The sequence below is a fragment of the Branchiostoma floridae genome, chromosome 19, assembly GCF_000003815.2.
Source record: "Branchiostoma floridae strain S238N-H82 chromosome 19, Bfl_VNyyK, whole genome shotgun sequence".
NCBI lineage: Eukaryota > Metazoa > Chordata > Leptocardii > Amphioxiformes > Branchiostomatidae > Branchiostoma > Branchiostoma floridae.
In genome coordinates this window covers 8,222,224-8,243,483 of record NC_049997.1, presented here as the reverse complement: position 1 = coordinate 8,243,483, position 21,260 = coordinate 8,222,224, and the positions used below count along the sequence as shown (strand labels likewise).

Here is a 21,260-nt window from a genome sequence, read left to right as displayed (position 1 = left end):
TTGATCCACTCACACTGGGATCGGCCACTGATCTTTTCGTTGTGGATGTTTATCTTTTAACGTGCTTGAGGTGTTGCTGTTTGTTTAATTCATTCAGCTATGCACAATTTGAATGATATTCAACATGGGCACTGTGACGTCTATTTTACACAAAAAAGTTCAATTTTTGAAGAAAAAAAAAGTTGTCAGAATTCAGCCGTAGAAACCCTTGACCTCAAGGCTGTTGTGTATATGACCTGACGGTCATTGAACCCGTTCAGTTGAGCGTGAACCGCCCGGTATGTCTGCATGTAACAAAGGCGCAGACGAATAACAGAAATTCTGAATGAATTTTTTAACCCATTCTTAAGTCTGGATAGACTTCCAAATCCTTCCTAAAGAAAGTCTGACAACGTTTTCGAATCCGTGGCAAACTAATTCCAAAAACAAACAAGAGTCTGAAAACTCAAACCTGCTTGAAATATTTTGTTTTGTGATGGTGCGTATGGTGTGTTGTGGGGGTTGATATGGTTTGACGTTTGGCAAAATTATTCCATCATTGTTCTTAAGTTATATATCTACCTATGGTAAACAGTGAGATCCAAAACTACACCTTTCTGGTGTCCTCACCATTTCATTTTTATTTCCTATTGTTACACCTGCACCTGGCACATACATTGTATCTCAATGTGTATATAATGGTTCACACCATACAGAGGTGACAGCGATGGTCACAGTTGCTCTTTTTTGCTCCTTGGAAGATTTTGACCAGAATGCCCCAGCAGTTCTAGAGCAAGCTGCTAGAGGGCCCAAACATACAACACTTCTTCCTTACACCACAAGCTATGTGCCACCAAAAATCAAGACCATAGCATATCCATGTCAAAAGATACAAAAATCCAAGTTCTGTTGCAGTACCAAGGTCACACACCAGGGGATCCAAAATTGACTTTGACCTTCGTCTTCCAAACACCTACCCAAATACCAAATATCATTACAATCCATCAACAGGTTCTAAAGTTATGCTGACCACAAATATGTGGAAACACAAACAGACACACACACAGACACACCAAAAACTATACCTCCATTTTTCATGGAGGTAAATCACACGTTCTGTTCTGGAGATATAGCACTGGAAACGACCCTTCCACACACTCCCATGCTACTGAAAACTCAAAACACATGTTACAGCTGCTAGCTGTCCCCAAGGAGGTTGAGACAGAGGGAATGAGGCCAGATCACTCCATATCAGGAAAAGGGGTGTAGATATTTTTTAAAAAACGAACCACAAAACAACAGCAAACTTCTAATCTACTTAATAGCACAATAGGTCACACACTCTATCCCCATAGCAAAGGAAATCGCAATCCATCCAGAGGTTCTACGAGATATCGGTCCGGAATCACAAAGATCCCTACCAGAAACAGTACATGCTTTTTTCAAGCATGTAATTACGAAAAGTTTGAATAGATTTCACATCCGTTTTCACATAGTCTAAATAGATGCCAAATCCGTTCTAACAAAGCACACGACTTAATGACAGTATTTTGAAACATTAGGTGATCTATGGTAATTTAGTGCATTCATTTCACATTACATGCAAGTAAGGCGGAAGTTGCGGCACGTTTGCGGCGTCGTTGCGACCGAGTGGTTAGCCAGCGCTTAACGAATTTCATCGATAAAAAATGGTTTTCTTCACGCTTTGTGTGCTTTGTTGCTTTTTTAGTTCTTCTTGAACGTTTAGCATGATATTCCGATGATAGGCAACACAAATCCAATTTGAAACACAACGGCGATACCCCGACAATACATGTATCTGTTTATGAATCGTGGAAACGGTTTTCTCTTCTCTTTCAAGGCAATGACGACCTTTCTGATATGTCGCTGTTATGACTTGAAATATGATATTCATTTTGTCCAAATGTGGAGAAACGTTTAACACAAGTAAAATTTGTTATTGAAAAAAATCACATCAACACTAGTTGACGATTAAACCAGACCCTGAAACCAGACATGTTTGTTTCAATATTTTTTCTAGTGAGCTAAATGATAAAAGAATGATGATATGCCACACATTTTTTAAATATAATTCCCGTCTTTCTAACTATACACAAACAGTTTGTTATAATCATATCAACAGGGATTTATTCGTAAATGACGTAGTACCACGGTCAACATTTTACAAGCCTTTATTCCTTCAGTCAATAGTCACTGTGATGAACACACAAATAGAGCCAACCCGATGACAGTTGCTAAGCAACGGGACGCATAGTTTTCCCTTCACCAAGCATTAAACAGCAGACAAACAATGATATAGAAGAGAAAAAATTCCCCATCATCGACACAAAAGGATTGTGGACTAACCATGTCACAAGCTTGCTTTGCTCCTCGAAAAAAAAGCAAACTTACATTACTGTTTTGTTATTTTGTCAAGTGACCTGGCGGCTGCCAATGTGTCAATATCACATGACGCAATCCTCCAAGAGAGGTTATACCCCCTTTCCACTAGGACGGCGCTCTCGCCGCGCTCTCTCTGCGACCTAAAACTTGACAGATCGCTCAACGAATTGTATGAAAAAGAAACGAATCTTTTTACACTTTGTGTGTTTTGTTGTCTTCTCGGTCACACTTTTACGTTTTGTATGATATACCCAGTGAGAAAGCGAAGGTTACACATATCCTATTTAGGTCGCAGTGAGAGCGTAGCGCGTCGCCGTCTAGTAGAAAGGGGGCCTTGAACAACTATAATGCGTCTGCGTACACTACCTGCGTACAGCTCAACTCTGGCTAGATACGCGGAAAATCTTAAGTCGGGACGAACACAAGAAAGAATAGAATGTTTTCACGAAGAAAGCGCCGTGTATGCGGTAACTGGTAGACTCGGAATCTAGGGCAACCCAATGGAGATTAAAAGGTATCAAAAGTTTATGATCACTCCTTTATCAATTTCGTATAATTTTTGTAAATTTTCCATTATTTTACATCTTCTATCAAACGCTGGAAATCCTGATACAGTCGTTACCTAACGGTCGTGTTGAAGTACCTGTTTGTTTTGTTCTTTACGTTGACGCGTTTGCCACCCAAATCACTTCAAATATTTGCTACTCTCCGTCCTATTGAATAGCGATTTGCAAGAGGGCAAGAAACTATATTTGACTTTCCTCTTTTTTGTGTGTTAGGTTAGCGCTCGGAAAATATTTGAGCTTCTTTCTGCATTCTAGAGTCCCTCAAGTAAAGACCACCTTTTCTTGATCCCAAATGCCAATTATTCCTAGGCGTATCCTGAAATAGACGGACGAATTGATACATTGAAACGATTATGATCCATTCAGGCGTTTAAATCCCGTTGTTTACAGTGTAAGCGGTGTGTATCAAAGTATTAATTTGCTTCTCTCCTAATGATGTACATAAAACCACATGTATCAATCTCGATTCTGACTAGTCATCGGTAAACGTTATCCCTTTGATGGCTTCAATAGAAAGCGGACTCTCGCCGAAGCTTGCATAGAATATATTGACATAAGCCGTTGATGCCAAATACATAGCCTCTTTATATCACGGGGTAAACCACGTAGAATGAATTGGGTTATCTATTATACAATAGCAGTTTTATGACATTTACAATGTATGTATAAGCGTCACTTAAAGAAATGCGAAAACAGCGTAGCTAAATATATATTTCGGTCCACAAGTTCCTATTGAAACAGAATTCGAACAATGCTATATCAAAGCAACAAACGTAGTGGGGATATCTCCATAATGTTTGTCTGAGCCACATTACGTGAGCTTCTTTCGTTTATTTCTTTCATCTATCTTGTATGAATCTTTGAAACAAGTAGGCAGCCGATCTAGCCTTACAATTAATGTCCTAGGTGTCTAATATTCACAGAATATTAGAATGATCGACTGCATATATTGATAAAAGATATGTGATAAAAGAAAATCATAAGTACAAAATTAGTGAGCAAAAAATGATGAAATAAGCACATCCCAATGAGTGGAATTTTTTGTTGAGGCACTTTATTATAGAACCAATTTCACTGATCGACAGCTGTACATGCATGCCGCATGGCAAAATGTACTGCAACAACACGAAAGCAATCATCACAATATGCGATAATATTCGTATAGCTATGAGCCACATCATCATCCTATCGTTCCGTGCCAGTACTGCAGCCAGGCCACGGCCTTTTCATTAGGTTTTAGTGGGTCCTGGTTGGAGATGTTGGGGCCTAATACGCAGCCCATGCATTCATATAAAGACAACATTAAGTTATTTTATTGAGCAAAGATGTGATGCACATCAAAATACATCTTGAAAATTCTAAACTATCCGCACGCCATGATAAGAACCGTGGTATGACTTAATATGTGTTAACCAAGCGCTGTATTATGGCGTTCTCGTTTTCTAAATAATGAACCCTTAATACCAGCGGCACTGGCCTCCCCTATATTTTTAAATGTTGGCAGTCCCAAGTGTAAAAGCCTGTAGTTAAATGTTAGAGTCATGACGCTAAATCTCATCTCTTCTTTGGTATACCCTCGTCCTCTAATCTCCAAGTCAAGGTTATATGCCTGTAAATCAAAACATCAGAACAAATTGGTAAGTGGATACATCCTTAAATAAAACTGCTTCTTGTAAGGAAGTGCTTCTTTAAGTTTGCAACATCTCATTTTGTTTTAAGTGTCAGACCACAGCAAGTAAATTTTATGGATGAAATCAGCACGCGCATTAATTTTCGCCTGATATCAGAAAAAAAGATTGTTTTTTCTTCTGCAGGGATGGTCAACATGACGATAAAGTACCAAAATGAGCAAATATGTTGTGTTGTGTTTAATTCGTGTTACAACATTCATCACAACTTTATGGTGCCTACTTTTGAAAATGTAACCATCTTGTTTTTTTTTCACCCATCTTGTTTTTTTTTTCGCCCTATCGCACTATTTTTTAAATCTGCAGAGGATGTCATCTGTAAAATTTACTTGCTGTGGCCTCAGTAAAAATAAACAAGATCAACGATCTAGCGGTTTTGATTCATTTTCATAAACAGCCTTTGATTAATTTCATGCAAATGCAAATAATGTGACAAATATCTATTTAGTACATACCTTTGCTCTTGTTATTTCCCAACAGTAATCCTTGTCCACTTCAAATTCAGGATTCCATTTGGATGCGGTTATGACCTTTGTTTGTTTGCCTTCACTCTGACCTTTCATTGTCCTCATGCAAAAGTCACTGACGTCATCCTTGATGCGTTTGAAATATTTCAACTCGTCATAAAATTCTGGACCCTGTATGGTGAAAAATTAAGTTTTAAGAATATACAAATCGGAAAAGCACATTGATTCTTATTCGTAAGTTGCTGGAGGTTGGCAGGTCGTAAGAAAGAGCAAGATTGTGGTTTTGTTTTGTCATAAATTTCGTTTGTAATATCTCTAACTCGTATGTTTTCTACTGGATAAATTTTGTCCGACGTCCGGCCACTTATAATCCAAAAACAATAGAGCACAATTTTACAAGCTTATAAAAGTACCAACATTATTTAAACCTACGTCGATAAAGGTTAGACATCCAGGTAACAATATAGCAATTAATAAGTGCTCAAGCAACCGTTATCTTTCGTCAGTACAGTGACAGTGACACTAAAGAAGATAACGGATGGCATCTGAAACGTCTGACCGTTTCTAAAATTACTAAAGATTATTGATTACATTCAGTTGTTTGAGTAATTTCTATTTGGCGTATTCTTGTATTTCGGTTACCTGGGCGTTGATCTTTCGCCATAGTGAGTTGTTGAACGTGTTGTACAACATGTAATCAATGGCGCTCCAGCTACGGTGGTTCTCCAATTCTTTTGCTGCTGCCACGTACGTCTTGTACAAGTAAGGGCGCGAGTTTTTACTCTTAGAGTAAAACAAAACGTCTCGGAGTTCCCAGCACATCAAACGCCTCAGAAGAACGACAGATTCATCCAAATGTTCTAGGATCATCACGAGAGTGAAGTCAGCGTCTAACTGACTGATGTACTTGCGAGCTTCCTCCTGGTTCGCAAAAAAAACAACGGAAAATGCACGTTACAAGACTATTAGGAAGTGCACTCGTATGATGCTGTGACCTAGAATTTGTTTGTAAGGTAAACATACAACTTCAATGAAGGACCTTGATCGCATCCCACGTCTGACACCATGTTGCACTTCGAATTCGGCACATGTTCTACTAGTATGTCTTTCGGTGTTCTTAACTACCTCTTTCTCCTGATAAGTTTTCTAATTAGACGGTGAGTTACGAAATTGCATCTGTGTGTTTTTGTTACAAGTTATTCATGATCACTTACTTCATCATCTGCCCTCTCGGCCGGCCACCCCATGTCAAAGGTCATGGGGTTCCTGGTCCCGTCCCACGTGATGTTCACGTGAGGGAAGAATGTTTCAGATCCGTTCCTGTACCGCCAGGGGTCCTTCAGGAACTTTTTCACTGGATTCTTAGTGTGCTGTATGCCAAGGGCCTTTGGGAGGTGGAAGTAATTAATCTGAGACTTGAGATGACTGAATGGTTGTCTTATTATAGCTGGAAAAGAAGGATATGATGTGTCATCAATATGTTGAAGTAAGTATGTTTCATTGCACTCCCGATTTGTGAACACATTTTGTGCAACTTTCCGGACTGTGCAACAAAGCGAAGTTATTCATCTGGACCGCATCACTGCAGGACTTTTGGATTCCGTGCAAACTGAGTGTGCAGTTATCCGTTGTGCAATTAACTGACTTCTACTGTATTCGTGTGTATTCATCAATAATTATATACTGTGAGAAGGACAGCAATGGGATTCTTGTCTTGTCCAAGTAAAAGTAAGAGAAACCAAACATGTCAAGCTTAGTCAATTTACGTATACATTTATATAACGCTATTTCTTTCATGCCATATTTAAGTTGCTTATCAAATATGGCATATTGAGATATCATTGTGCCCCCAGAATACCTCCAACATGTTGTGTATCATCACTTACATATATACTTTGTCTCCGGAGGAAACTTGCTCCGTAGCCACGTCTTGTTGTACACAAAATGATGCACAAGTGCGTCGTATTTTTTGTCTGGCGTGTGGACGTACTCATTTTCTTCTGGGGGGAACGGCCAACTTAGTATTCCCGGTCCCACCGGCATCAGTACCTTCAGTTTGTTGTGAATGGCGAAACGCTGGAAGATGTTGATTGTTGTGGTACTGCCTGTCTTATGTGTCCTTATAAAGACGAATTTCTTCTGTGGGACACATGTAGTTGAAAAAGTCTCCTCGTCTTTTCTCCTTAAGAAGAAAAGTGATATTAGAGTGCATGCGAAGAAGATTATAAAATAACAAAAAATTGCCTTTTCACGGCAGTTCCCGATTTTTAACCCTAGTGTCCTCTGAGGGTAACTACTACGTGACGTCACGAGATACTTTAAGGTCAATGCCCCTTCTACTACCATGTTTGGATTGTGCATCCCGTTCACGATGTGTACAAAAACAACAAACTCAAAACTATTGGTGGATACATGTAAATGGTGTTAACAAACAAACAAACTTAATCCTGCGTTATTTCAGTACAAAAACAAACACATGAATAACTATAACATTTTGATTGCAGATTTTACATACAGGCAGGCCACATTGTATGTTCTCAAGAGACTCTTCAGATTACGATTTCTTTCTGCACGTCTACTTCTATCAAGTTATCTTACTGAATGCATTTACTTCATGTTTTGTTTGTTTGAACCTTTGTTTATTCATGAGAAGCTCAAATCGGCCTGCAGGCATCCATGTTAACGTTGGGTATGGATATGCAATAATGTCATTGTCAATATAAGAAGACTTGTGTTACCTAAAGGTGTTGTTTGTAGGCAGGTTGGCTAGAAATCTGTCGTTTTGTCGCCAGGTGTTCATGTAGGACACGTTTTGCACATACGATTGGTGAACTGTGAATAACAACAGTGTAGTCGAGACGCCCATGGCGAATCCACACGTTAGCAATCTTCTCAGATTCATCGTTGGCGCGTTTCCTCCCTCCTATAAGAAAAGATCCCGTCTTTTACCCTAACATTAACGAGTAACACTTTAAAAAGACACATACAATACAAAATGGAGCACTGACCTTCTGTTTAAGGGGTTAGAGCAAATTTTTAAAGCACCACCGGTCGAGCAGGTTTTGTACAAAGCGGGTCACGTGTGATGCAACAATAGAACCAAGGCCGTACAGGCAAGGGTCAATCTAGGATTCCCAAACGTGTTTGTTTCTGTGTGATGTTTCTTCTAACTGCACTGTCATGTCATCCTCTTGGTACAGCTGTGCATGTGGATGCATAACATGAATCTGGAAGTCCCTTCATCTTTAGTACCTCCATGAAAAAAGGAGGTAAAATGTGTGCAGTAGGAGCGTTTCTGTCTGACTCTCTGTATTTGTAAACATTTAACCAGGCCTGAATGGAATGCCTTGATGCAGTATGCAGGGAGCGGAGGTGTTGCAAAGTCCTCTAAATTATTCAATTTCGGGCCCCTAGCGGCAGTGAAACTTCCAGTTTTATAATATTTCAATCTAAAGATGCTACGGCTGCCAAATTGGGGGGACTAATAGCTCTTGTACTTGGAAAGAAATACGTAGATTTTAGGTAACCGCGGTAAGCGGTACGTAGATTTTAGGCCACCTAGCTACTTGTTCTTGAATTTCAGGGGCAATTTTGTAAAAACAATCTTTGAACTGTGAGCACGGTGAACATGGATATCTTCTTTCCGTGATTCGAGACTCAATCGTGATTCGAGATTATACTAGATTTATTGACTGATTGACTAATCTGAACGCAATCTACAACATGTCTGAAACATCAATTACAGTTACCGTATCAAATCATCTATATCATTACGAAGGTAAAACTGTAGTGTTTGGCTGGGTGTTATCTTTGTTGCATCTTTCTTGACGATTTCACTATTTTTTCAACAAAGTTGAACTATTGAGTTTTCTTCTATTATGTTTTCCTATTTTTTTCGAAAAGGACGAACTCGATGAAATTGTTCGCAATGAAAAGACACCACTTCGTTTGTCTGCTGTTGCAAAGCTGTTATATTTGCGCTCATTCCGTGTGTGATACATATATTTGTATCATATATCGATAGATATAGATAGATAGATATTTAAGATGTCAATAATATATTGAATTTATCAAAGCCGAGATGCACGTCGATGTAACGCTAGTTCACCTTTATTCGTGGGGTAACCTATATCCGTTGTGTTTCAATACACTGTATTTAGGGATACCGAGTCAAAAGACTGTGCTTTATTTTGAAATCGACGACTTGATATACCTAAATACCCTTTTTTTAAAACAACGGATATAGGTTACCCCACGGATAAAGGTAAATCGGTGTTAGATCAACTGGAAATAGAATGACTTAAAGCTTACATGACGTGTATTCCACATGGGAATATACCACCATAGGTAACCATTCAGCAAAGATGTGATGCACATCAAAGTAGATATACAGAAAATACCATAGTATTTTACGACACTATGTACGACATTATTTATGCAGTTTGTTCACGTATTTTACGACACAATGTACGGCATTATTTAGGTCGTTTGTCCACGTACAATCTTGTGCGCAAACTCTTTTAAGAATGTGCTCTCTGCAATTTGTTCCTTGTGTAGTTACCACACATGGAGCAAATTACAGACAGTGCATTCTAATCATAAGCGAGCTTTCTAATATCTACATACAAAATGTCGACCAAGCTAGCTATACCATATAAAAAGCACACATTTTACATACGACACAGTGTATGGCATTATTTAGGCCTTTTGTCCACGAATAATCTTGTACGCAATTTTTGAATGCCAGCTGCATGGGCGTCATGTCTACTATTGAATGTCGGAAGTCCCCTGCTCAAAAGCCTGTAGTTAATGATTTGATCGATCACGGTGTAGCTCAACTCTTTGTTGGTATATCTTCGTCCTTTCATCACCTTGTCGAGGGACATCGTCTGGGAAGAAAAAAACAAGCATTTGTTATCATCATCGTCATCATCAACCTGGGGGGCATTTGTAGACGTCTGTAGGTGTGTAGATGGGCAGGTATTTGAGGTGATGACTTCCCCGGTTACGCACTTGTGCAGGTCTGAGTAAATTCTTTGTGGCTATGTTATAAGTACAAATGTATTATCTACAAGTTTGTAGGGAAAGGTAAGTCACTCACTTTACATTTGTTAAGCAGTTAGACCCGTTCAATAGTAACATATTGCCATTTGGCGATGTTTTCTACAAAGTATATAGTGCGTGGTATCTTCATAATGTCAATCAAAGAGTAGTACGCAGAGGTTCATGACTTCAACAAAGTTTATCTGAATATACTGTAAATGGATTTAACTTCGCGGGGATTGGAGCGTTCGCGGTGGTCTTAAGTTCGCGGTAGCGCCATAGACTGTATCCATATACTATAATGCGAAAAAGTTCGCGGTGAATTGGCCACCGCGAAAACCGCCAACATAAAACCACCACGAACGTTTCTGCATTTACAGTAGATTTAGAAGTGGTTCAAAAGGCTCTAGGCCTAGCAGTTTTCATACAAATTGTTGTTATTGTTTCTGAGCTAGAAACTGCTTTAAGATGGTCCTATATACGACGTATATTAACGTACAAGTTCAAAATACATGTAATGTAAAATTTAAAAAGAAGATAGCAGCAATTAGTTTCAGCACCCACCCTTGTTTTTGTTATGTACGAACAGTACGTCTTGTCCACTTTAAATTCAGCATTCCATTTCGATGGGGCTACAACCATGGGTTGTTTCCCTATACTGTCTCTTTCCTTTGTTCTGGTGCAGAACTCACTCACTTCATTCTTGGTGCGTCTGTAATAGGTAACCTCGTCATAGAAATCTGGACCCTAAAGGTAAGAAAAGTTAAAGTCAATCAAAGCGCGGCCACATTCATCGGAAATAGGACGTATGGTAGTAAGATTTGGGTGTCGTACGACTTTAAAGCAGGCTTTATACAAATGCCGACCAGAATCTAAGGTAGCATTTTCTGTAACATGACATCTGACATTTGTAGGACACGTGGATGACAGCCCAAAATGATGTCCTAATTAAGTTTGCATTTGTACAACAACAATACGAAAAAAAGGTTCCCAGGCCTTTCTTGGGCAACAAGTCGTGGCACATATACTTGCTATGTGGCACACACGTTTGTATGCATGTACATTTGCATTTCTTTGAGCAAATCTTATTTGTTAATCGTTATTTGTTTACTCAACGGTTGGTGCGTTTCTTTAGTTGGCTAATGAATTATGCTGATCATCGTTAATCAACACAAGAAGCAATAAACAGCACTTTTAGAATATATTTAAGCACCGACAAGATGATTTTGCGTTTCGTCAGTAAAAAAAAAGAGCGTTGTACCTGAGCATTGATCTTTCGCCACAGTGAGTTGTTGAACGTGTTGTACAGCATGTAATCAATGGCGCTCCACCTACGATGGTTCTCCAGTTCTTCTGGTGTCGCCACGTACGTCTTGTACGAGTAAGGACGCGTGTTTTTACTCTTAGAGTACAATAAAACGTCTCGGAGTTCCCAACACATCAGACGCCTCAGAAGAACGACAGATTCGTCCAAATGTTCTAGGATCATCACGAGGTCGAAGTCAGCGTCTAACTGGCTGATGTACTTGCGAGCTTCCTCCTGGTCAGAAAGAGATAACAGCTCATGAGGATAGCAATAGAGATAAACGATGCTACTTGAAAGTAGCTCAGTAAAGCTTTACTACATACAACACAAATGGGGAGAATTAAATCGAATCCCACTTCTGACACCATTTTGTAAAACTTCGTCATGTTTCTCGATTCCTTGGCCTATTCCATTGTTGAATAGGGCTATAATATATATTTCTTACTCCTTACAGCGCGAAGAAGAAGTTTTAAACAATTTTGGAAAGCATTATTTATCCTCAGGTTTATCAAGTTAATGGTAAACCGGTATTGAGTAATCAATTGTAATTGTGTTGAAGAAAGTTGCCGGGTACAATTTCGATCAACACTACCGTATATCGCCCGAGCTGTTACTTTTTTTTACACAGTCAAGTTGTTCACTTACTTCTTCATCTGCCCTCTCGGCCGGCCACCCCATGTCAAAGGTCATGGGGTTCCTGGTACCGTCCCACGTGATGTTCACGTGAGGGAAGAATGTTTCAGACCTGTTCCTGTACCGCCAGGGGTTCTGCAAGAACACCTTCACGGCGTTTCCATGGCCATTAACCCGAAGAATCTTTGCTAGGTGGTAGTAACTCATCTGGCACTTGAGATGGCTGAATGGCTCTCTTATTATAGCTGACATAAAAAAAAAACAAGATGCATCATGGAATGGTTTTGATGGAATAATGAATAATGACATGTCGTGCTGTAGTTGGTGAAAGAGGGTAAACCATGTATTTACCTTACGTTTACTAACTATGCTTTCTTGCGAAGTATATCTTTTAGCACGAATGGTATATAAAGATAAACCTTAAGACTATGACATGATACAAAAGTAATGTCGTAAGCTATGAGGTGACATCACATCTTAAGCGTGTATCACAGTAGCATAATATAATCAAGGAGGTCGTTGTGCTGCTTGATTATCAAAAAAATATCTAGACTATAGAGTAACTTACAGTATCATCACTTACATATGTACTTTGTCTCTGGTGGAAACTTGCTCCGTAGCCACGTCTTGTTGTAGACAAAATGGTGCATCAGTGCGTCGTACTTTTCGTCTGGTGTGTGGACGTACTCATTTTCTTTTGGGGGGAACGGCCAACTAAGCGGACCCTGGCCCACTGGCATCAACACCTTCAGTTTGTTGTAAATGGCGTAACGTTGGAAGATGTTGATTGTTGTGGTAGTCCCTGTCTTGTGGGTCTTGATAAAGACGAATTTCTTCTGTGCGACACACGAACTTGAAACGACTTCCTCATCTTTCTTTGAAGTCGGTCTTGTTTGTTCTTCATGACTATGAGAAAAATTGTCTAAGAATGAGTTAAACTTTCAAGAAACGTGTAACATAGATAAGCTATAATTCTAAAATACCCATAATGGTATTTTATTGGACTGTGCCAAAATTGCGCGAGGAAATCGAGGGAATTGTGATAATGTATGCCCTTTTCTTTTCCTCACCACACAGACAGTAAACCTTTCCCGAGGGCAAATACGTCACTAGACGTTAACCTAAATTACGTTTAGAGTACGACCGCGCAGTCTGTAACTGTCCACAAAGAAAGTTGTTTAATTGTGAAAGACATGTAGCTTATACTCTGCCATTTGTTTTAGAAATTCATGATATACATCGCAAACGTCTATGTTCTTTAGAAAGGTACTGGAAAATGGAAAATTTGTGCGGAAACATAATTCGTAGGGTGGAGAAATGCAGAATTCGTGACAGTTTACGATTGAACCAAAAGCGTTGGCGAGCAGAGGACATACTTGAACAATGGCGCAGTGCTCACGGTGAAGACGTCACTAATAAAAATGAGAACAAAAAAAAACGCCGCGAACATTCCTGCATTTACAGTACTACCATTAACATTCTGGTTGTACGTAGTTATACACGTCACAATAACTGAATAAAACACTAGAACCCTCTACGGTTATGCTTGCCATATTTCTCACCTTAGAGTGTTCTTTGTTGGTAGGTTGGCTTGGAATACTTGTCTTTCATTTACTACCCGAGAGCTTGCAACATGGGGTAGATTAGACTGGTGAATTGTAAACAATAACAGTGTAGTAAAGACTCCAGTGGCGAGTCCGTAGGTGAGAAGTTTCTTTAAGGTCATTCTTGGGGCCCCGTCAGTCCTGTAACAAGAACAAAATGTACGTTGTACAAAAATGTAGTTGACAGTACCCTAACACTGAAGAAAAAAACAAAGAAGAGAAGCAAAGACATGCGTTAAAAAATGTACTGACCTTTTCGTCCATAGTCGGTTACAAATAGCTAAGGCACGACCCGTCGAACAAGATATGTGCAAGAGAGAGAGGCACAATTAGTGGAATTGAGGTCAACACAGGCCTAGGGTTCATTTAATATAATGTGATTGTTTTGTCAATGGTGAAAATGTACAATTACCATACAATTGACTACAACTCTGTAGGGCTTCATCATATTTGGTATTTTTGATAATGAAAACAAATAAATGTAGGGAACTCTAACCTTTGAACTCGTCCGACCTATGCTCACACCCGTCTAGCTGTAGGTTATCATTGTGCTATCTTGTGGCGTTACACATTGCGAGACCTCAGGACCGGTTTTACTACTTCTTACTAATGGTTCAAGCCTTTCATACTAGGGTCAGATCACACAGAAGCAATCTGAGTATTGTTGGTTTGATAATACTAGTATGTACGACTTACTCTGGGCTGGTAACCCCAAAACTGATGTGAGCGTGGGAATAAAAAACGTTTGGCAAAAAAAGTTGCCTTCATTATGAAATTTTAGTGGTCAGGAAGGTTGAACAAATGACTGAACACACAGAATATAGTATACCAAACAAGAGATTCTTCATGTTTTTTGTTCTTTTACATCTTCGTAGGCCTGTGGCATTGGAATGCGTTTTCCGATATTTGTTTTGCACTCCATGGCATATATTTGCTTATTTTGAAGCTGCTTTGTACAATTAACAGTATGTTTGAATTTCTTTTAGTCGAACGAAAATTGATTCGCGCTTGGATGTCATCCATATAATCAAATCAACATGGCCTAATTACAAAATCAGGGGAAACGGTGGCGTGCTTGCTTCTTGCTGATCTTATTTTTAGCAGTTGTACTATTGATTTTTTATCGCATCATTCAACAATGACTTTTTTTCTGTCATATCTATCGTAAAGAATGGGATGGACAAAAATTGTTTACAAGGACAAGTCTATCTCCTGTTGCAAAGTTGTCTTTTATGGCGCCTATCTACATATACATAAGAGAAAACAACCTGAGAAATTTCTTCACACGGTCTTACTGGACGAAGTGAGAATCCTGGACAAATGCTATAGGGATCAAAGGAGCCATCTATACCAGAGCTTTACAGCCATCCATAAAAAGAGACGGTGGGTGCCATAGACGCCCTGCAACTTAAGATCCACTGCCCACGGAGTCACGTGTGCTTCCTACATGACGTCACTGAGAACCAGTGGATTGTCTATTCCTTGACTTCCAAGACCGGAGTTGAAGAGACGACATTTTGAGTAAGTCCAATTTTTGTCTTGTAAATTAAAGTAAATTAAAATGAATTTCATCCGGCAAATACTTTTACCATCATTTTGTCATCACAGATCACATTTCAGGTTGATATTTTGTAATGATATTAGAGAGCTCACTTTAGAATAGCTACCTGTAATTTGGTCCATGTGTAGTCACTATATTTGGAACTAATTACAAAAAGTACACTCTTGTTGCTGTAGTCTACGAGGGGCGTGCAATAAGTAATGGTCCTGACCCACTTCCAGTTGTCTGATCTAAATGAAATTTTGTATGTGTAATAATTCATATCTCTATGGGTTATGTTGCAAAAGACAGCTCTGAACTAATTGTGGTTTCTGATTTACTGGTGTTTGAACTTAGTCAGGTGCGAAATGGACCAGGTGTGAAATGGAACCAGTTGAGTGTCGCGCAGTGATCCGGTTTTTGTATTTGAAAGGACGCACACCAAAGAAGACTTTTGATGAAATAAATGAAACTTATGGTGATGATGCCCCATCATATGACCTTGTAAAACGCTGGCATCCTGAATTCAAACGTGGCTGGAAGTCTGTGGAAACAGCTCCCAGACCTGGTCGTCCCTCTTGTGCCATTGATGAGGCATCAGTTGGAGGACCAACCTGGGGTGTCCTACAAAATCGGTGTCCAGAGCTGCATCAAACGATGGGAGAAATGCATAACTCTGGGTGATTCCTATGAAGAGAAAGACTAATAACTGTGCCAAGTTTCATTAATCTCCTGCTATGGGAAATGGGTCAGGACCATTACTAATTGCACGCCCCTCGTATATATAGCAAAATCTGCTACGACCAAGCTACATGTAGCCATACTGATTAATATGGAAAGTATACGTCATACGACACATTATACGGTATTATGCAGGCGGTTTTTCCACGCGTGGTTTTGAGCGTAAGTGCGTAATGCCAGCCGCAAAGGCATCATGCCTATTATTAAATGTTGGAAGTCCCTTGCGCAAAAGCCTGTAGTTAATGATTTGATCGATAACAGCGTAGCTCATCTCTTTTTTGGTATATTTTCGTCCTCTCATCTTCCTGTCCAGGGGCATCGGCTGGAAAGCACAAAAATAATTGTTATTAAATAGACCCGTAAAGATCGTAAAAATCTCATTGCACTGGTGGCACCGGTGCAACACTGTGTCACAGTGTCGCACTGGTGCCCCAAGTTCAGTGAGACACCGCCTTAACAAAAATAGACACTTTTTGAGTAACAGAAAACTTTCACCTTGTGCAGCTAGCTCGATTTATTTTCAGTAACAGTATAACATAGCAAACCACGGTCAGTTGTTGGTGTTTGACGATAACGAAAAATATATGGTACAGGTGCAAGCTTCACTGTGCCAATTAAAAAACAATGGGGAGAAGTCTGGGAATTCAACGAAGTTTATATCTGATTGTTCAATGTAATGAGACCGTGGATAACAATATATTAGCCTGGTATCCAGCCGTAATATAGCTCCCGAGTCTCTTCTCTCCTCTTCGCAAAGAGGAGAGAAGAGACTCGGGAGCTATATTACGGCTGGATACAAGGCAAACAATATATAACAACACAGTAGGCCAAATGCTTATGCCTAGATGTTTTTTACAAACCTTAATTCTTCCCTCTAATATAAGATGCATTTAATATGAAGTAAAAAGTGGTAGCAATTAGTTTCAGAACTCACCTTTCTTTTTTTAATGTACCTGCAGTACGTCGTGTCCACTTCAAATTGAGCATTCCATTTTGATGGGGATATGACCATGGGCTGCCCTTTCCTTTTTCTGCCGATTCTAGCACAGTGGTCACTGACTCTATGCTTCATGCGTCTGTAATAGTTCAGCTCGTCGTAGAAATCTTGACCCTTGAGGTAAAAAGAAGTAATTCCAATTAAAGTGCGGTTAAGGTGAACTCTCACCTCACTTGCGTCAAGCTTGCGTCACTGCGGTGTTCGAAAAATACTCAACGAATCTCGGAGATAAAGAACGAACTTTCTTACTTTCTGTGTATTTTGTCGTCGTCTAATTCATACTTATACGTATTGCGCAATATATAGATTATAACAAATCGGAGAAAATAACAAAACAGTGACGCAGTGAACGAAACCCGTAGTGACGCAAGCTTGACGCAAACGCAGTGAGAGTACACTTTTAAATTCGTCAGGACGTCGGACGATTTGGGTGTCGTTCGATTTTCAAGTAGGTTGTGACAGAACCAATCGTTAAAAAAGGATCTAAGACAGCATATGAAACGTTGGTGTAAAACGAATTTCCATTTTTCTCAACTTCCCTTTAATTTTCTTTCATTTGTTTCCTTAGGCTGGCTAACGTTTTTGCTGACTCATATATAATCAACGTAAGACGCAAAGGCGCCACTTTTAGAATCTAACTATCCTCAAACTTAAAAAGACTTATTTTCATACTTGACTTGTTAATTAAACACGGTTACCTGAGCGTTGATCTTTCGCCATAGTGAGTTGTTGAACGTGTTGTACAACAAATAATCCACAGCGCTCCAGCTACGGTGGTGCTCCAGTTCTTCTGGTGTTGCCACGTAATTCTTATACGGGTATGGGCGTGAGTTCTTTACCTTGGAGTATAATAGAATGTCTCGGAGATCCCAACACATAAGACGTCGTAGAAGAACAACCGATTCGTCCAAATGTTCTAGGATCATCACGAGTGTGAACTCAGAGTCTAACTTGCTGATGTACTCGCGAGCTTCCTCCTTAAAAAGGAAAATAGCACATTATTAAGAAATAAGAAATATGGAGAACGCTGCCACTAGTGTTTACAATGATTTATGAAATCGAACGTTCATACATCTCCAACGGGGGAGCTGACTTAAGTCTTATTTATGACAACAAGCTGCAATTCATCACATGTCTCTACGCCTTAGTTAGCCCATACTCTTTGTATCAAATTTCGATTACATGGGAAGGATGATAAAGATGTCTTAGAGACAGCACCTCATGACAATAGCAGTAGAGAACTTGAAAATTATTCATCAAGGCGTACGTACAGCCCAAATGGGAGAATTAAATCGGATCCCACTTCTGACACCATTTTGTTGCATTTCCTTGTGCATTTCTTTGCATATTTCATTGATAAAGAGGGGTATTCTTTAATACTTCTTACTCCTTGCGAAGAGGATAAGTTCAACAAAGAAGCAAGGTATGATACAAAACACCACTGTCATTACCATTTGACACATTCAACTTAATTTTTTTACTTACTTCTTCATCTGCCCTCTCGGCCGGCCACCCCATGTCAAAGGTCATGGGGTTCCTGGTCCCGTCCCACGTGATGTTCACGTGAGGGAAGAATGTTTCGGACCTGTTCCTGTGCTGCCAGGGGTCCTGCAAGAACACCTTCACGGCGTTTCCATGACCTTTTATCTTAAGAACCTTTGCCAGTGTGAAGTAATTCATCTGAGACTTGAGATGACCGAATGGATGTCTTATTATAGCTGAAAGGAAAGAAGAACAAGATGCGTATCATTTTCAATTTCTTGTTACAACTCTATTCATTTGTCTCCTTACTTCTCTTTTTCTCACTGCACTGCCCCTCACTTGCCGTTGTTGTTCTGTTTATCTAAACAAACATATTTATACATGCGGATCTACCTCACACGTTTAATATCACTTACATATGTACTTTGTCTCTGGTGGAAACTTGCTCCGTAGCCACGTCTTGTTGTAGACAAAATGGTGCATCAGTGCGTCGTACTTCTCGTCTGGCATGTGGACGTACTCATTTTCTTTTGGGGGGAACGGCCAACTAAGCGGACCCTGTCCCACTGGCATCAGTACCTTCAGTTTGTTGTAAATGGCGTAACGTTGGAAGAGGTTGACAGTTGTTGTACTGCCTGTCTTGTGGGTTTTAATAAAGACAAATTTCTTCTGCGGAACGCAAGCAGTTGAGACGCTTTCCTCAACTTGTATAACAGTCCTTCTCAGCTGTTCTTCAAGCCTTAGAGGAAAAAAATCTAAAAGTGAGTTTATTAAGGATACACACAAAACTAGAGTTCGGCGACCTCATACCTCCATGAAAATTTAGAGCTTTCATAAATTTCATGCAATTGACTAACACATTTACATAATTTATGCATGGTGTTGTTTATCATTGACTAACATACACATGTCACAATTATAAAATTCCCATTATTGATCATAAAGCGGTTTTGCAATTTTTACATAAATTATGCAAATAAGTTCCTCATTACCATATTTGGTATCTGCTTATATTCTACCTATCATAATTAACATGTGTTACATTTATTGAAGTCCAGTTATTGAAAACAATGGAATTATACAATTTCCTCATTAATTATGCAAATTAAGCTCTCATTTGCATAACATGTATATCATTATGAACATCTTTGCCTAAGGTACCCGCATGCCTAATATGATGCCAATCCGTCAATCCTTTCTGTAGTTATCCTCATTGGAATGTCTTGACAAAAACGCCCCTGCAGTTCCCAAATTAAATGGTAGGAGGCTGAAACTTGCCCCACTTTGTCATGACACTGAAAGCTATCTACCACCCAAATGTCAAGACCATATCACGTCAGGGACAAGAGATACATAGAAAAAACTGCTATGATAGAATATTCTCATTAATTATGCAAATGTAATATAATTTTGCATAATTAGTATTTCATTTTGTACAACATTGTCTGAGGTACCTACATACCAAAAATCATGAAAATCCGCTGTTCCCTTCTTGAGTTATCGTCTTCAGAAGTTTTTAACAAAAATGCCCCTGCTATCCCAAAACTAGACGCTAGGGGGCCCAAACTTATGTCACTCATTCCTGAGCGCAAGAGCTATCTAACACCCAAAAATTGGGACCATAGCTTGTTCAGAACACAAGATAGCAAAACCGGAAGTTGCGCTGCAGTACCAAGGGAAGCCGCTAGGGGGCCCAAAATCTAATCACTTACAGCTTTCATCACACCCTACCAACACACCAAGTATGAAACCAATCCATCCAGTCGTTCTTGAGTTATCTTGTTGACAGACAGACAGACACACACACAAACGCAGGGTAAAATATAACCTCCATGACATTTCATGGAGGTAAAAAGGAAAACCAATTCCAAAATGGTAGTAAAAGGGTAATCGTAACAATTCTGCGAATTTGTGTCAGCTTCCCTATGCCGTCAAACAGACGTGCTACGTATTTGCGTATGAAACGAGCAGATTATTGGAAATCGTAGTGTTACCATTGAATTAAACACCAAATGTACAATGATTTAAAATGCATCAAAAAGAGACTTGTATTGAGAACAGAATATGTACATGATGGCTTCAAGTTCGCGGCCAAGAGGTGACTAATAAAACCGAGATAATAAAACCACCGCGAACATTCCTCCATTTACAGTATTGCTTAAAGCATGGTGAAGATCCCTAACAATTTTGTGGTTTGCATACATACTCTCCAAGCAGAGGTGGAGTCACGAAGATAAAGTGGTTGTCGGAGATACCGACTATTATTGTATCTTTGCGACTCAAACTCTGCTTGGAGAGTATGTATGCAAGCCACAAAATTGTTAGGGATCTTTACGGTTATGCTCGCCATTTTCCTCACCTAAGTGAATTCTCTGATGGAAGGTTGGCTTGATATACTTGACTCTCATGTCCTCTCCGGGCGACATGGGATGAATTATATTGGTGAACTGTGAACAACAACAGTGTGGTGAAGACTCCTGTGGCGAGTCCGTAGGCTAGAAGTGTCCTTAAGTTCATTCTTGGGGCTCCGTCAGTCCTGTAACAAGACCAGAATGGACGTTATAGCTGACTGTAACACTTAACCCTAACATTAACGAAAAACCAAAGAAGAGAAGCAAAGACATAGGATTAAAAAATGAAGTATTCACCTTCGTTCACAGAGGGCTACAAATAGTTAAGGCACGACCCGTCGAACAAGATATCTGCAAGAGCGAGAGTCACAATCAGTAGTCTTGCACCGAGGTCACCACAGGCCTAGGGTTGTAAAGCCAGTGTGGTAAAGCCCCCTTTACAAATCAAGAATTTAGCTCG

The 21,260-nt window shown here is 39.6% G+C and overlaps 3 protein-coding genes across 3 annotated transcripts; all 3 read right to left on the bottom strand.

The window, feature by feature from the left end:
- Window positions 1–4,066: 4,066 nt before the first annotated feature.
- On the bottom strand, window positions 4,067–7,277 carry LOC118406898 (galactose-3-O-sulfotransferase 3-like). Its single transcript, XM_035807294.1, has 5 exons — window positions 6,990–7,277; window positions 6,318–6,550; window positions 5,746–6,024; window positions 5,092–5,274; window positions 4,067–4,557 (listed from the first exon to the last, which is right to left on the bottom strand). Exons 1-5 carry the CDS (start codon window positions 7,144–7,146, stop codon window positions 4,357–4,359), a joined length of 1,053 nt encoding a protein of 350 aa, XP_035663187.1. The 5' UTR covers window positions 7,147–7,277; the 3' UTR covers window positions 4,067–4,356.
- Window positions 7,278–9,401: 2,124 nt separating this feature from the next.
- Window positions 9,402–14,358, bottom strand: LOC118406885 (galactose-3-O-sulfotransferase 2-like). Its single transcript, XM_035807276.1, has 7 exons — window positions 13,942–14,358; window positions 13,648–13,830; window positions 12,669–12,991; window positions 12,098–12,330; window positions 11,408–11,686; window positions 10,711–10,893; window positions 9,402–9,992 (listed from the first exon to the last, which is right to left on the bottom strand). Exons 2-7 carry the CDS (start codon window positions 13,809–13,811, stop codon window positions 9,798–9,800), a joined length of 1,377 nt encoding a protein of 458 aa, XP_035663169.1. The 5' UTR covers window positions 13,812–13,830; window positions 13,942–14,358; the 3' UTR covers window positions 9,402–9,797.
- A 1,909-nt stretch (window positions 14,359–16,267) lies between these two features.
- On the bottom strand, window positions 16,268–18,959 carry LOC118407183 (galactose-3-O-sulfotransferase 2-like). The gene is made up of 5 exons (XM_035807605.1): window positions 18,866–18,959; window positions 18,453–18,685; window positions 17,666–17,944; window positions 16,924–17,081; window positions 16,268–16,292 (listed from the first exon to the last, which is right to left on the bottom strand). Exons 1-5 carry the CDS (start codon window positions 18,957–18,959, stop codon window positions 16,268–16,270), a joined length of 789 nt encoding a protein of 262 aa, XP_035663498.1.
- Window positions 18,960–21,260: the final 2,301 nt, after the last annotated feature.